The sequence below is a fragment of the Sminthopsis crassicaudata genome, chromosome 1 (genome assembly GCF_048593235.1).
Source record: "Sminthopsis crassicaudata isolate SCR6 chromosome 1, ASM4859323v1, whole genome shotgun sequence".
NCBI lineage: Eukaryota > Metazoa > Chordata > Mammalia > Dasyuromorphia > Dasyuridae > Sminthopsis > Sminthopsis crassicaudata.
In genome coordinates, this window is record NC_133617.1 from 227,161,461 (window position 1) to 227,177,886 (window position 16,426).

General features: G+C 34.7%; 1 protein-coding gene across 1 annotated transcript in view; it reads left to right on the plus strand.

The window, feature by feature from the left end:
• The window catches only part of AKAIN1 (A-kinase anchor inhibitor 1), a 65,553-nt gene extending 49,406 nt beyond the window's left edge, over positions 1–16,147 (plus strand). The window contains exon 2 of the mRNA XM_074275699.1: positions 13,236–16,147. Within this exon, the coding sequence (XP_074131800.1) occupies positions 13,236–13,429 (194 nt within the window). The 3' untranslated portion in view covers positions 13,430–16,147. The remainder of the gene's footprint in view (positions 1–13,235) is intronic.
• Positions 16,148–16,426: the final 279 nt, after the last annotated feature.

Sequence of the window (16,426 nt, forward strand, 5' to 3'; positions counted from 1 at the left end):
CAAACTGGAAAAATCTAGTGGTCCCTAGGATGCCATGATAATGCCATGCCAACAGTTGATAATTTATCTTCATTAAGTAGAGAGTAATTAAGCATTTAGCAAGTGCTTCCTAGGGGTTGGGCATTGTTATAAAGGATTGGAATATAATAAAAGCAATAATACTTTTCTGCCCTCAAGGAACTCACATTCTAATGGGGAGAAGACAAACAAATATGTATGAAATATATACCATGAAATGACAGATTGATTCAAACATAGAGGCAGGGATTGGAAAGGCCTCTTGAAGAAAGGGAAAATTTAAGCTGTCTAGAAGGAGGCCAGGAAATCAGGAGATAGAGATGAGGAGGGAGAGAATTTAGGGAGAGGACAGGCAGTGAAAAGGAATGGAATCAGGAGATGCAGTGTTCAAGGAAGAAGTGGAACAGTGTAGCTGTGTCTCTAAGTTCCTGGTAGGAAGTAAGGGATAAGAGGACTAAAAAGGCAGGATGGGATCAGATTATGAAAGTTTTATATGCCAATCAGAGAATTTTATAATTGACAATAGAAGTGATAGGAAGTCACTGGAATTTTTAAAGGGTAGAATGGTGACATGGCTACATCTGTGCTTTAGGAAAATCATTTTGGCAGCTTAGTGGAGGATCCTCTGATGTGGGGAGACCTGAGGCAGGGAGCAACCAGAATGAATTGTAGTATTATGATTATTCAGGTGTGAGGTTATAAAATCTTAAACTATGGTGATATTTATATGAGAAATTTAGTGAAGATAGAAACAAGAACATTTGAAAACAGACTGGACATGTGGAGTGAGTTTGAGAGAGGAATTAAATATGATTTAATTGTGAATCTAGATGATTAGGAGAATAGTAGTGTCCTTGGCAATAAATGGAAAGTTGAGAAAAAGATGATTTTTGGGGGGGAGAGGAAGATGAAATATTAAGAAGATAGCAAGTGATGAAAGATGAGCTCAAAATTGAAAGTAGGATCTGGGGATCAATTATATGCATAAAAATAAAAACTGAATCCTTAGGATCTCAGGAGATAACAAAGTGAGATAGGATAAAGGGAGGACAGAAGAATATCAGGATGGATCTTGGCAAATAATTGTGGTTAGAAGTGTGACGTGGATGAAGGACTAGCAAAGGAGACTGAGAAGGAGTAGTGAGACAGGAGTAGAATGAGGACAAAGCACTGTAATGAAAACCTAGAGAAGAGAAAGTATTTAGAAGATGATCAAATGCTGCTGATAGGTAAAAGGCAATTTGATTTGGCACATAAGTGAGAGAACAGTTTCAGTTGATCAATGATGTCAAGTTTGATTTCACAATGTTAAGAAGAAGTAGAAATCTACTAGTACATTAGAAGAGATAGCTTTCTCATAAAGTATAGCTAAAAAAAGAGGAGTAGAAATTTAGGATGGTGACTAAAAGGGAAAATAGGATTTTTAAAGAGGAGGAAACAGTCCTGAGTCTCCAACTGCCAACTAGACATTCTTAACTGGATATTGCATTGAAATCTTAAACTTAAACATGTCTAAAACTGAACTTGTTTCCCTAAAACCCTCTCTTCTTCCTAACTTCTATGTTACTCTTCAATTATTTGTCTTTCATTTTTGAAGAGGACATCAGGAGGATAATGTTTTGACACTGTATTCATTTGTATGCCAAGATCCCCTAGTATGAGAGCTGTGGTTAGGAAAGACTATGATCCAGGGATTGAACTCAGTGGGGAAGAAAGAAGAATGTAATGGGCTTTGAGGGATAAAAGCCATGAAAATCTGCACTGGATGATAAATTTGAATAGCATTTACTCCAAAGGACTGATAGTGGGAGAGGGAAATTATAGAAATGACAATGAAGAATTAGGAATATTTCAAATCTCCTACCAGTGGAGACCCCTAATACTCAAAAGAAAAAAAAAAGGATAACTAAAAGTTTAACTGGTTTTGGAAAGGGTGGTCAGAAATGTAGTGTAATCAAGGGGGAGAGGCATATCTCAATCCATTTAAGAAAAGTGGAGAGAAAAAGGATGATGATTAAGATAAAAGCAATCTTCTTACTTATGAAGAAGGCAGAGTAGAAGAGACAGAGAACATTTTAAGGGACAGGTAGATCTAAAAAGGAACACTGTGCATGTTTGATGCTTATAATCCTGAGGGGTAGCTGCCATTATTATTCCCATTTTACAGTGATGGAAACTGAGGGACACAGAGAATAAATGTCTAGGACCATATTGCTGGTAGGATTTGGTGGTAGAATTTGAAATTTGATATTCCTGACACTAGGTTGAATGCTCTGTCCACTGCTCCACCCACTTCTGGGCAGAGCACCTGTTATTTCTACAGACAGAACGCTATCAATTTCTGATGTTGAGACATGTTAAGGACTTTAGTGACAAGGATTTTCTTTTTCTGGGTTTTTAGTAGTTGTATCTGCTGTGCAGGAGAGGCTGTAGTACCTGTAGAATTGGTTGTGGAGATGCGACCCATCAAGCTTTCAAATGCTGTGGAGTGTCTAGCCTCTTAGTAGAGTTGCTATTCTAGAATTCACTGCTTTTTCAGAGACTTCTGGGTTTGCAAAACTTTTCTGGTTGGTCAGTGATTGTTGCTGGTGGTATGTTTCTTCTTCACAAGTGTCTCTCCCTTATTGATGACTATGGAAGCTGAGTTGGAAGCAGGGTCAATGGTCCAGAGATACTGTAATTTCTGAGACTCATGGCCTCTAGGTTCTGGGCTATCTCCACTGGATCTAAGGAGGGTGATGGGTCTAGGCATTGTCATTTTGACTTGCCTGCACATGTTGCCTCTCTGAGGGTGTGTCTTCTAGACTGGTTTGCTTTTGGAGACTATTTTTCTATTACCTGGCTCAGAATCAAAATCCTGGGGGGACTTTATATTCTATATCTCAATGTAAGCCTGCAACATATTGGCTGTAGTGCACTAAAAACACCCTTATTACAAATAACATTAGAAAAGGATAACAGAGACCCCATATGCCATATTAAGACCCAACATCACAGACTTAAGAAAACATTAAACATTAAATTACTCTTTAAATGTGGATGCTGGCTGTTAATTATGTAATTAGCCATATAGCAAAACTATGAGCAATTGGTAGAAATGAGAATACAGCTAGGTGCAAATGATACACCCAAGTGTGTGTGTGTGTGTGTGTGTGTGTGTATACATATATGTATATATATATATATATATATATATATATATATATATATATATATATATGTATATTCAAATTTACACTATTCAAACTTATCATTATATAAAATATGGTCATTGCTCCTAGCCTAGTGGAAATATGTAGTGTAAACTCAAATAATGCAACCACTTCGGGAGACTGATTATTCATGCTACTTGAGACCTATCTCTACTACTTACTGCTACTGCCGCTACTAGTGAATATTATATAGTACTTTAAAGTACTTTAAAGTTTGCAAGGTGTTTTATTCATGCTGTCTTACTTTATTCTCAGAACTCTAGGAAGTAGGTGCTGTGATTAATGTCTTGATATGGTGGAGTTGCCTTCTCACAGTTAGAAAAGGCATTCTTGGATACAGTATAGAGTACTTTCAATACAATAAATTAAAAACAATAAAGCAATACATCCTGATAAAACAATTATATATATGTTTATAAATGTCTATATGTATATATACATGTGTGCATATACACATAGCTATACATATATGCAACATATATTTTGTTATGTATTCATATATGCACCCATTTGTGTGTGTGTGTGTTTCAGATCCTGAGTCTCCAGAAAATAAAGTATTCAGACAGGGACTTCCAGGAAATGTTCAGTTTAGTTGCTTAGCCCTTGTGGTTATTCCTCTTTTGAGCTGGCAAAGCATGATAGATAAAAATAATATCGCTCAAAAGTGATACTTAACCCATATATGCAGCAGGGCCAGGTATCAGGTAAAGAACTCAGGGTCTAAAACCTGTCTCAGAATGCAACATAGAATGGATCTGGTAATGAACTGAAAGCCAGTGCTTTTTCTGTTTTTCCACTCCCTCCCTAACTTGTTACTGACAGGGACTCCTAAAAGACTGCTACGGGGGTTAGCTTACCTTTGTATCCAGGTGAGCAGAGTGACTGGCAAGCTCCTGCCTCTCTGATGTTCAGATCTCTTCTTCTACAACCCCTCTATTACAGTTGCAGATCATTACTTCATCTCTTGCTTCTTCTTTCTGTAGCCAAATCTATGACACTCTATGTAAGTGGCAGAAGGTGAATAAGAGTGAGAGAGGTGCTATATAATAGAATTGTCTAAAAGTGATACTAGTGCCATGGAAAGTAATGAGTCTCTTATCTCTGATGATTTTCCAGCAGAAGATTCGTGATTTTTTGTTAGACATAGAGAAGATTCCTATTCAGTTGTGAGTTCAACCAGATGATGATGTGGGTTCCTCCATCCAGTAATATTCTGTAAAGGATTTGTCGTATCCATTTCTGGGATATACTATAAAGACAGAGAGTATGGTGTTAAAGGTAGCATAATCTGGTGGAATAAGTATTGGAATTGGAGCCACAAACCTGGGTTCAATTCCTAGATCTGGGCTTTTTAAGTTGTATGACTCCAAGCAAGCAATTCTGAACCTCAATTTTATTAATCTGTTATGTGGGTTTAATAATAGCTCTATTATTTAACTCACATTATTTTTGTGATCCTTCTGGTTCTATGGCATTGTGAGTCCTTTCATTATCCAAATTAGATTGTTTCTACTATATTGAATATTCCTGTTGCTGTCCAACTGACTCTCTTTCCACCAGCTTAAGTCTGCTTAGAATATAGTTGAGAGAGGGGAGAAGACTCACTCAGGAAAGTCTGGAAATACATTTTATTTTGAAAAAAAAAAGGAGGTTTGAATAGTTTACAATGGCCCCTCAGAGCCTTTCCTCTACCTTTTCAAAACAGAGGATTATTTTCTGCCAAATTCCCCTTGTTCCTATAATTGTACATTTTCTTTTTGAAGTACGTACAAGGGGGATCCAAGGAACATTTTCCAAACTCCATTTCTTATCAAATGAATGCTTTTCCCTTGTGTGCTAGAAAATTGATAGACAACATCAACAGAGAATCTGCCACTTTTTGCCTTTGAATCTTTTCTCTTTAAAAGGTTGGCAAGAAAAACTTTTAGGAGAAAACAATTCAAATGTGAAATATAGCCATTGAATTTTACTTTAAAAAGATTAATTTTCTTCTTGCAAAGGCTATTTTTCTTCCTTGAATGTCCACTACTTTTAGAGAAATAGTTACAACTGAATCTTATTAACTATATCAAAGTTAGCTCTGTTTTTCCCCCACCTTAATCCTTTTTACACGCTGTTGCTTACATGGAAGAAATTACAAGAGATTATTATTTGGCTAGTAAAAGTATAAAATTTATAGCCAGACCACTAGGTACTTAATTTTTTCCATATGGAAAATGGAAATTCAGAGCTATACTGTCTTCTTGAACTTTCAGTTTACTCTCTGAGAGAAGATTGCTACCTTATTGAATGATCTAACTACAGGAGATAGAGCAGAGGGGTCAAACTGGAAGAACCAGTTTGAAATGGATTTGGGAAATATTAAAATACATAAAATACAGTAATATACACACATGTGTAATCAAGATGAAGTGTACAGGGATCCTTATGTATGGGGTAGTTGCTCCCATTTCCATTTGGGTGTTGACACTATTATGATACTAATTACACGCATAACTTTCCAATCGAGCTTTTCCTTCTACATTCAAATGAAATTTTTATGGATTGTTGAAAAGAATCTATCAACAGTTATACATTTAGCTCCATTACTACACAATTTATTAAATGAATGAAGACAAACTATAGGTTCAAATATGTCTTTAGACAGAAGTACCATAATGTAAAAATTAGTTATATCAATTTATTAATAAGTTTCACTGTAGCTTAATAATTTAGGTTAAATGTGATCACCTACTCTGTACAAAACACTGGTCTAGGCATTAAGAAGATAAAAATAGGACAAAAATCCCACCTGATTCTTTCACTCAGGGGGACTTTATATTCTTCTAGGGTATTGGTGTCAAATAGAAACTTAAAAACTACAAATTAACATTTTCATGTTTTATTGTATTTTCATTTAATTTGTTAAATGTTTTCCAATTTTATTTTAAACTTGTTCAGATGCACTCAGGAGCTTTATAGGTAGCATGGGGTAGGATGGAAGTCTGATACATCTGTTTTAGAAAATATAACATGTCAAGCCAATACACATTTATTAAATATTTATAATATGTCAGACACTGTGTTAAGTTCTGAGGAAAGTAATACAAACAAAAATAATTATAATCCTTTCCTTCAAAGACCATGCATTCTAATTGAAAAAGATAAAACAGAAGTTTTGGGGGAAATGCTAATGGGTATGTTGGCAAAGTTAATATAATAAGAAAAAAATTTAGAGAATTAACTATGGAATAAAAAAATAGTATATTAGAGGTGTATATACAACCATGAGAAAACAGTAGGGAAAGCTCATTTTACATTAGAGGAGGAAGAGAACATTTGAGTTGGATCAATAACCATAGGTGGGATTTCAACTGGCAAAGATTATGACTTAAGACATTCCAAGAATAAGGCAAGACCAGACATAAAAAAGCATAAAATGTTTGGGGTTGTTTAAGAGCTAGAGTTTAATATTCATTGAAGAGACTAATATGAGATAAAACTGAAAATGAAAGGTAGTTTTGAATATCAGGCTAAGATACTTGCACTTCACTGAATAGACTGATATTCTGAAATACTGTAATAATGGAAAATGGTAAATTTGAAAATGCAAAATTGATCAGAGTAGTGACTGACTAAAGCACAGACAGGCTTCATCTACTAATGATGCAAAGAACAGATTGGAAATGAGATGGATTAGAAGACAGAATTGGAAGGTAAAGGGTATAAACGATATCTTGGAAATATAATAATTGAGGCTTGGCAAGTTAATTAGAAATGTTTGTGGGGCAGAAGATTAAAATATAACACCAAGATTTAGAACACAGCTAGTGTCATGAACTCAAATGGGAAAATCCAAAAGGTTCTTGGAGAAAAGATGGATTATTTGAATAGTTTCTGTGGAGATATCCTTTAGGCATTTGGAGATGCAGGTTTGAAGGTAAAAAAGCTGATCAGAAAAGTTCAGATTGCCGATATATGTTCCAGCCTCTCCAAGGCTGGAATTGTGTGTTATCATGACTCATTGTGTGTTATCATAACTTTCTTGGAAATAGGGTCTCCATCTTCTCTACATGGGAGGTGCTGTGATATTTGCACTTGAGGCAGTCTCCAATATACCCCACTCAACACCAGGAAGTGATGAAGATAAATTCCACCATAGCACATAGAAAAATCCTGTCATTTTCATCATCCCATTTGAGAAAAAAGAGACTAGTTTGAGTATTCTTTTTGAAGAGGTGATAATAATTTTCCTATGATAAAATCTGTTTTCTAATTTCTTGTAGTTAGAAGAAAGAAAGGAAAAGATCAAAAAGTAGACACAACTTTTTGCTAAATGGTCCATCTCCACAAAATCACTTGAACTTTTATTTTAGGGTTTGCTTGGCAGTTTTTGAATTTTGAAAGATGGATGATTTCATTTCCATCATGATTTACTCGATCAACAAAGATGGTGTTGTCTTTAATAAAGAGTTCATGTTATGATTTTAGGATGAGGAAAATTCCTTCCCTGGTATGAGAAACATGGGTAATTTGCTTTTCCAGGCTTATTGAGACTTGTATTTGGATGACAGAGTTCATCACTAGGCTTGTAATCAAAGAAGTCTTTCATCTTTCTGGGACTAATCAGATCTTGTGTTCTGTAAATATAGCTAAGGTCATTGTGTTCTGAGAAAAGGCACCCAAGGAGGATTCAATGCATATTTGTGTGGAGAACTTCATATTTCTGTTTTGATGAGAATTATTAACATTTAGATATTTATTAAGCAAAGAATCCAGGATATCATAGTTCTTATTGTAACCTTAATATTGCTGAATCTGGGAAAGATTAGGCTTTCCTTGTCTTTTCCATGCTAGGGAAAAGACTAGCTTTTCCCTAGACTTGTTTTTCAAATAAGGCAAAAATAGTAACTACATTTGCCCCATTTGACCTTGTACATTGCAATGAAAGTGTGAGAAAAGATGTGAAAATGCTTTTAGTTCATGAGAAGAAAATCATTAATTATTAATATGAATGGTGATCAACAGTTAATCTCTGAGATAGAGAAAGCTTCTTAGAGATTAGTGATCAGGCCAAAGATGAATCCATCTTTGCATCAAACTATGATCAATTCTATGTTAACTTTTGAAAATCGGGACCACTTTACAGTAAAGCTAATGTAACTTTATAAATAACAAGTTGGTTAATCTTGGTTGCTTGGATATCTTAAGACTTATTTTATTTGAACAGAAGATAGAGTGGTAATTTTAGAGTTATTGGATTTTGTTCTCATCCTGGCTTTTATAGAACTCAGTATTCTTATGTTTTTGTTTCTGTATTTAGTACTAGCCTAAAATGGTAGTGAAAAAATGTCTGTAGGTAAGGTTGGCCTTTTACAAAGTTTCAGCTGAACAGCACTTTAAACTGATATGATTTGAAGATCTTCTTACTCCAAAGACATTTCTCTTTTTTATTTTCTTTCTTTTTTTTTTTCTTTCTGAGGCTGGGGTTAAGTGACTTGCCCAGGGTCACACAGTTAGGAAGTGTTAAGTGTCTGAGATCAGATTTGAACTCGGGTCCTCCTGAATTCAAGGCTGGTGCTCTATCCACTGTGCCACCTAAATGCCCCCTCAAAGACATTTCTCAAGATGCTACAGTAGTTAGGATGCTGAGGTTTGGAAGACAAGCCTCAGTCAATTATTGTGTATTTCTGGGTGAGTCATTTAGCTCCTATCTTATATGTTTCTTCATTATCCTCAGATCATAAGCTTTGCTTACTTCAAAGAGCTGTTTTAATGATCACATGAGAGAATGTATTTAGAGGCTCCAGAAATATTAAAACACTCTAAAATGTCAATTCTTTTTATTTTTAAATTAATTTTTATTTAGGAAAATAGTTCTGGAATCAAGGGTATGTTGCAAAACATTTAGTGATATGTTAAGTTTAATCTTCATTATTAACAAAATGTCAAATCTTGTTGCTAATATTGTTTCTTGACTTTATAAAGATCTTTCAGAAATTCAGCTAGTTCTTTGGGTTACAACGGTATTTTAAAATGAAGAAAACTATGAAAGGGAATTATTAGTCATTAAGTTAATTGTAAGACAATTTTTATTTTATAGTGTGACAGTTGATGACTGTTCCCTTAGAGACATAAGGGCAAACAATGACAGGCATAGGGGAGAGAAAGGAAGATGGAGGGAGGTACAGAGAAACAAGAAGGAAAAAGAGGCCTATCAGTTCTAGTGAGGAAGACACATAGGAAAAGAAAGAAAGGAAAGGATAGACAGGAAGGGTGAGGAAAGGGAGAAACAGAAAGATAGACAACATCTGCCTTGGAGAGAATAATAAAAATATCAGAGATACTAAGAATAAATGTGTCATACTTGATGCCTTTGTCTGTGGGGCTTGTTTTTGCTTATGTGAATTTATGTTGGGCACTTAAAACAGAAAGTTAACTAAATCTATTTATCATTCTCAAGATATAAAAGTGGCCATGCTATCCACTCATATGAAAGAGTGTTCCAAATCACTACTGATCAGAGAAATGCAAATTAAGACAACTCTGAGGTATCATTACACACCTGTCAGATTGGCTAAGATGACAAGAAAAGATAATGATGAATGTTAGAGGGGCTCTGGGAAAACTGGGACACTGATGCATTGTTGGTGGAGTTGTGTGAAAGGATCCAGCCATTCTGGAGAGCAATTTGGAATTATGCCCAAAGAGTTATCAAACTGTGCATACCCTTTGATCCAGCAGTGCTACTACTGGGCTTATATCCCAAAGAAATACTAAAGAGGGGAAAGGGACCTGTGTGTGCCAAAATGTTTGTGGCAGCTTTTTTTTTTGTAGTGGCTAGAAACTGGAAAATGAACGGATGTCCATCAATTGGAGAATGGTTGGGTAAATTGTGGTATATGAAGGTTATGAAATATTACTGTTCTGTAAGAAATGACCAGCAGGAGGAATACAGAGAGGCCTGGAGAGACTTACATCAACTGATGCTGAGTGAAATGAGCAGAAGCAGGAGATCACTATACACTTCAACAACAATACTGTATGAAGATGTATTCTGATGGAAGTGGATATCTTCAACATAAAGAAGATCCAACTCACTTCCAGTTGATCAATGATGGACAGAAACAACTACACCCAGAGAAGGAACACTGGGAAGTGAATGTAAATTGTTAGCACTACTGTCTATCTACCCAGGTTACTTATACCTTCGGAATCCAATACTTAACGTGCAACAAGAAAATTGGATTTACACACATATATTGTACCTAGGTTATACTGTAACACATTTAATATGTATGGGATTGCCTGTCATCTAGGGGAGGGAGTAGAGGGAGGGAGGGGAAAATTTGGAAAAATGAATACAAGGGATAATGTTATCAAAAAAATTACTCATGCATATGTACTGTCAAAATTTTTTTTATAATTATAAAATTAATTTAAAAAGAGAAAAAAAAAAGAAAGTGGCCATGCAAGGGCTAATTATTTGGATATAGGCTATTTCCATTATTTTTCAGCTAGATAATAATTAAACATACACATTATTCTAGATTATTTTTTCACTGACCAATTGAATTAAATTCAGGTAGTTTCAGCGAATATGGTAGATCACAATGATGTGACCTCTTAGATACTTTATAGGTTGTCCTGCTTTCTGCCCTGTTGTCATTTACCCTTTAGGTATTGAAATGGAAGGTGCTGAAAACCATTGTTCTCTATGACACTTTCTAGGAGTATGAAATAAGACCATGTGGTTTTTTGGTCTATCAGTTTTTAAAGATAGTTTATTGCTGCTTCCAAGGAGTTTTTACTTTCTATCCTTCCCCCTTTATCACCCAAATTTCTTTTAGCTTTGCTACTTTCACTGAAACATTCATTTGAAATAAAATTGAGCATGCTTTATTCACCTATATTTCCTCCTTAATAAAGAGCTATCCTGGGGTGTGTGTGTGTGTGTGTGTGTGTGTGTGTGTGTGTGTGTGTGTGTGTATTCTATTTGTCTCTGTTCCTCTTCTATTCCCCAACTCATCGACACACGGGTGAGAGAATATTTGATATGAGACCTCTCTGGGCTTCCCTCACCTGAAAAGTGAGAGGGGATGCAGTCAGTGATCTTTATGGACCTTTTTAGTTATGAAATCCTATGATACTTTTTAACAACTACATTGCATGATTATATGACTATTTCCAAGTGCAGAGAACTGACCTTTAAAACCTAGCTCTAACCTCAAGCACAGCAAAGATTCCTACCTTGTTATCTCTTCAAATTAATGTTCTTTAGCTGGCAGCTTTGTGCAACAGTAGTTTTTCCAGAAAAAAAAGCATCTTTGTTTGAATCTTTATATCCTTCTCAAGTCTCTTAAATATTTTGCATTGAATTTTAGGCCTTTATTTAAGTTTCTTTTTATATTTTATATTTAGGCAAGTTAAGTGAAATTTTTAAACAAGCTTAGAACATTCAGGTATTCAGTTAATAGAGGCTTCCTAAGGCTAGGATGAATGTCTATTCTATGACATGTAGAGGCATAGAGGCCATGAAAACTGGATAAGGAAATGGGAACTTTGCTCTCCTTTCCCTTTTTCTTTTAGCTTTTCTGACTTCCTGTAAGAGTCAGCTTACATGGACTAGATGACCTCTTGGTCATCTACGAGCAATCTGAAATTCTATGATTCAATGAACACTTGCAAATTAATATTATTTGGTTCTAGTTAACCTGGTTTTCTTCTTTTGAGAGTTGTCTATTAATGTTTTTAGACCATTTATCAACTGGGATTCAGGGCAAGCAGGTATAAGGTGATCAGTAAAAATGATAACAAGTACACTCTCTCACAGTCTCTGAAGAACTTTAGAATTGATTGTATGACATGGGAAATACTAGCACAGGACTGCACAGCATGTATCTCCCTCATTAAAGAAGGTGCTGTGCTCTATGAGCACAGCAGAAATGAATTAGCTCAGAAGAAACACAAGATGTACAACATTTAGAGAAGACACCCCAAATGTTCATAGGATCAGCCTAGTCAGACACGTAATTTGACTTTAATAAGAACAAAGGACAGCAAACAATCAAGTGGGGCATAGATTTTATTAATATAAATTTAAGTTAGTTCCTAATATTTTAGAAATGAAACCTTATCAGAGAAACTTGCTGCAAAGTTCCTTTTTCCCCTCCCCAAAATTATTTGTATCTTAATCTTAGTTTTATAGGATTTGTTCCTGGTTTAGGCATCAATAATATATTTGTGTCATAGAATGAATTCAACAGGACTACTTCTTTATCTATTTTTCCAAATAGTTTACATAGTATTGGAATTAATTCTTCTTTAAATATTTGGTAAAATTCACTTGCAAATCCATTTATTCAATCAACCATGATCCTCTCTGTTCCTTGACTGGTTATAATTTTTTCCTTCCTTTTCATAGACTAGAATTTTTTTCCATGTTTCTTTAATTTTATTATTATTTGACTCTTTATATCAAGGTAATGTACCCCATCTGGAGCTTATATTTATATAGGTCTAAGGTATTGATCCAAATCTAATTTGTCTATTCTGCTGTTTAATTTTCCTAGTATTTTCTATATATTTTAAGTGATTAAATAATGAGTCCTTATCCTAGTAGCAGAGCTCTTTCTATATATTGAAAATTAGAGTGCCAATGTTTTGATATTATAGAGATGGATAAATACCAAAGGAATAGACTAATTAGTGATTTCCTGCTCTTACAATTTTTGAATAAGTGAGAAACTCTATAAAGAATGTATATCTGCATAACCTTTGGAATAAATAACTTGTATTTAACTGCTTCATATTTACTCTCCATAAACTTATTTTCATATATTTATTTTACTTGTGTCATGCCTTTGGAATATAAATGCCTTGAGAGTAGAGATTATTTCATTATTTTCCTTTTTATTCCCAGCATCTGGCACATAATAGATGCTTACTAAAATTTGTTGTTATTGTTATATGGAAATATTTCTTTTGAAATTAGCTTCTTTCTTTCTCTCTGTTATAACTTTCTAGGTGAGAAACCTGGATCTGAACCTGAAGAAGCAAAACTAGAGACTGCCAGCAAGCAGATTGTCCAAAATGCCATCCTTCGAGCTGTACAACAAGTTTCCCAGGAGAGCCAACAAAAGGAAGAATGTATCACCACCAGCAGGGACAGACTTCAGCTAGGGGTGGGAAAGCTCACCAAGAAGCATGAAAAGAAATAGCTGAGCCACCCTGGTCTTCTTTTTAGTACTGCTCTGTTTGCAGCTTTCCTCTTAGAATCCAATGTGTCCCACTGTAACATTACCAACAAAGCTAGCCAAAGCGTAATTAGCACCTAGTGGTAGTGTGACACAGTAGATGACCAGTATTGCTTTCAAGAGCATTAGGTGACCATATCTGTATTTTGGCAGTGCCTCTTAAACATATCAGAGAAAGAAAAGTGACATTGAAATTGCAAGCGTAGTTTGAAGCACAATTGCATCTTGGGGCTTAATATTCTAGCTCCCCCCTTTTTTTTCTTCCACTTCTGCCTTTCTGCATCTCTGTAGAAATGAGTTTGATTGACCAACTGTGAAGTCCCTGAATATCTTCCTCACTAATTTAGCATCTTTCAGAAATAGAACCAAACAAACAACTTTGTGGGAAAGAGAGGGATTATCATTTCAGATTATTTTGAAATAGTTAAAGTCTTACTACAGCAAACTGAAAGCAAAATTCTAGGATAGTAGCCATTTGTAGCCACTGATTCTAGAGCATGGATAGGGTAAACATACATATTTAAAATCACTATTTAAAAAAAGAGTTGAGATTTCTCAAGAGAAAGTCTTTAGGTAATATTTTCCCCTCTGAATCACAGGGTGATGGTGAATTATATTTATCCTCTTTTATGCAGAAATCCTTTTGGGATACCTAAAATTCCTGTTTGCATCAGGTATTCTTGTTTGTATCCCTTTAATATCATCATGAACATCAGGCAGAATCCCAGGACTCCAGAGATGAGATTCACCCACAGTAGAAGTAGTTCTTTTTAGGACTGGCCCTTGTTCCACATTCTAGGGAGGAGCCTGAGAATATGACAAATACTATTTGATCATATTATTGAAATCCCAAGCTACACATCTTCATTAGTACCTCATTTTGAGAAAGATTATTCCACCAACAAGCTAGCTATGATTTTTTTAATTTAATGTATCATTAAAAATTACATAAATTCTTTCCCTCCTCAAACTCATTTTATTTCCCCCCAATTCTTTGAAGCTTGAACACATAATAGGAAAGGCAGCCTTTGTGATTGTATAAGTTAAAGTGTATGTGTGTGTGTGTGTGTGTGTGTGTGTGTGTGTGTGCATATGTGTGTGTGTATATGTGTATGAAATAATTTCTCTTTCAAGCCTTGTGACTCATAGTCAACTTTGGATATGGCAAGCCTTGTCATAGTTCTTATGACTTTTCCATCTTTAAAATTTTAAAATGCCAACTGTAAACTTTTTTGTCTCTAACATTCTGTGAGTGGAGCAAAAATGATGAGATCTGCAGGGGAGAGAAAAGGTACTTGACCTTTGCTAAAATTTCTCTACTTCACCTCCTTGCCTCTTAATAGTAATGTTTATGTTGTTTAGATGAGATAGCAAAGTGGAGGATCAGCAGAAGAATATGGTAACATATTAAATTTTTGATTCCAGAATTCCAGTATGTTATACTTTCTGTGATGGATGGGGTCTATATTAGCAGAAGAAGGAGAGTAATTTCTTCTATACTCTGTTAGGTGCTCTCCCACTGTGCACAGATGGAATAAAGTCACAGGGGAAAGGATTAATTTAAATGCAGTTTGCAATTCAAAGATCCACAAAATTTTATAGCAGAATGGGTGATAGTCAAAGTTTAAAAATATCTAAAGGAAGATATATGTGTTATGAAAATATATTGAATAGGACAAATAAAAGTATTTAAGGCAAGTGCACATAAATAAATTCAGTGTTTGTATCCTACAAATAATTGGGTGTAATTTATTTCTCCAAGGGCATCTCCATGTTCACTGTTCATGTCTGTCTTATGATTATTAGGAATGAATCCATCAACCACTTCTCCTGTTTGATGTGTACCTAAGTTTGTTTCCAAGGCAATTGGAAACATTTCTATGGCTTAACACAACAGTGCTTAAAATCTCTGTATCCGAATGTTATTTATAATTAAATACTTTGTCCAGATTGGCAACATTTTGTCTGTGTATTTTAAGGAATATCATCACTGTGATGTGGAGGATTATTTTATATCCATTTTGTATTTCAACATAAAGCATTGGGATTCTGTAAAGCAATCCCCAGGCAGTAAAAATCAGGGTAATCCAAATGAGTCAGAGCATGTGTCAAGAAGTTATTTTATCCTCTTCTAATAAGTTGTAACTAGGGAGCAAAAGAATCAGGAAAATTATCTTCTAAAAAAGGTATGCAATGAGGAGCTTTTATAGTGAATGTGTAAATGGTGGTCAAAAACAGGCAATGCTAGAACTCAAAACATCTACATTGGTTCAAAAAAGAGAATATATATGTACACATACATATATACACACATATGTATATATACATTTATGTGTATATACACATGCATTCAACTGGAAATAGAAATCTATGTCATCCAACAGGGAAGTAGAAGGAGAAGTGAACAATAAAAAAGGGAGATGAAAAAAGAGAGATCACACAAAAGCAAAACAGAATGTGGTCAGAAGCAAAACAAACTTTAGAGGAAGGAAAAGATAAAAAGAGAAAGACAAAAGTTATTGGATGGACAGAAATGCACAGTTTGTAATCATAACTGCCTATGGATAAGATAAATTCACCAACAAAGTGGAAATGGGTAACAGAATGGATTAGAAACCAGAATTCAACAATATATTGTTTTAAAAGAAACACATGAAACAGAAAAAACACAAAATTAAAATAAAGGGCTGGAGCACAATATATTATGCTTCAACTAAAATAAAAAAGGAAAGAATGAGGTAGGATTCATGATTTCAGACCAAAGAAAAGCAAAAAAGATCTAATTAAAAGATATAAGGCTGGAAAATATATCTTACTAAAAGGAACCATAGACAATGAGGTAATATCAATACTAAACATATATGAACCAAATGGCATAGTATCCAAATTCTTAAAGAAATGATTAAATGAATTAGGATATAGTAAAACTATATTAGTGGGACAATTTCAACTTCAAAATTG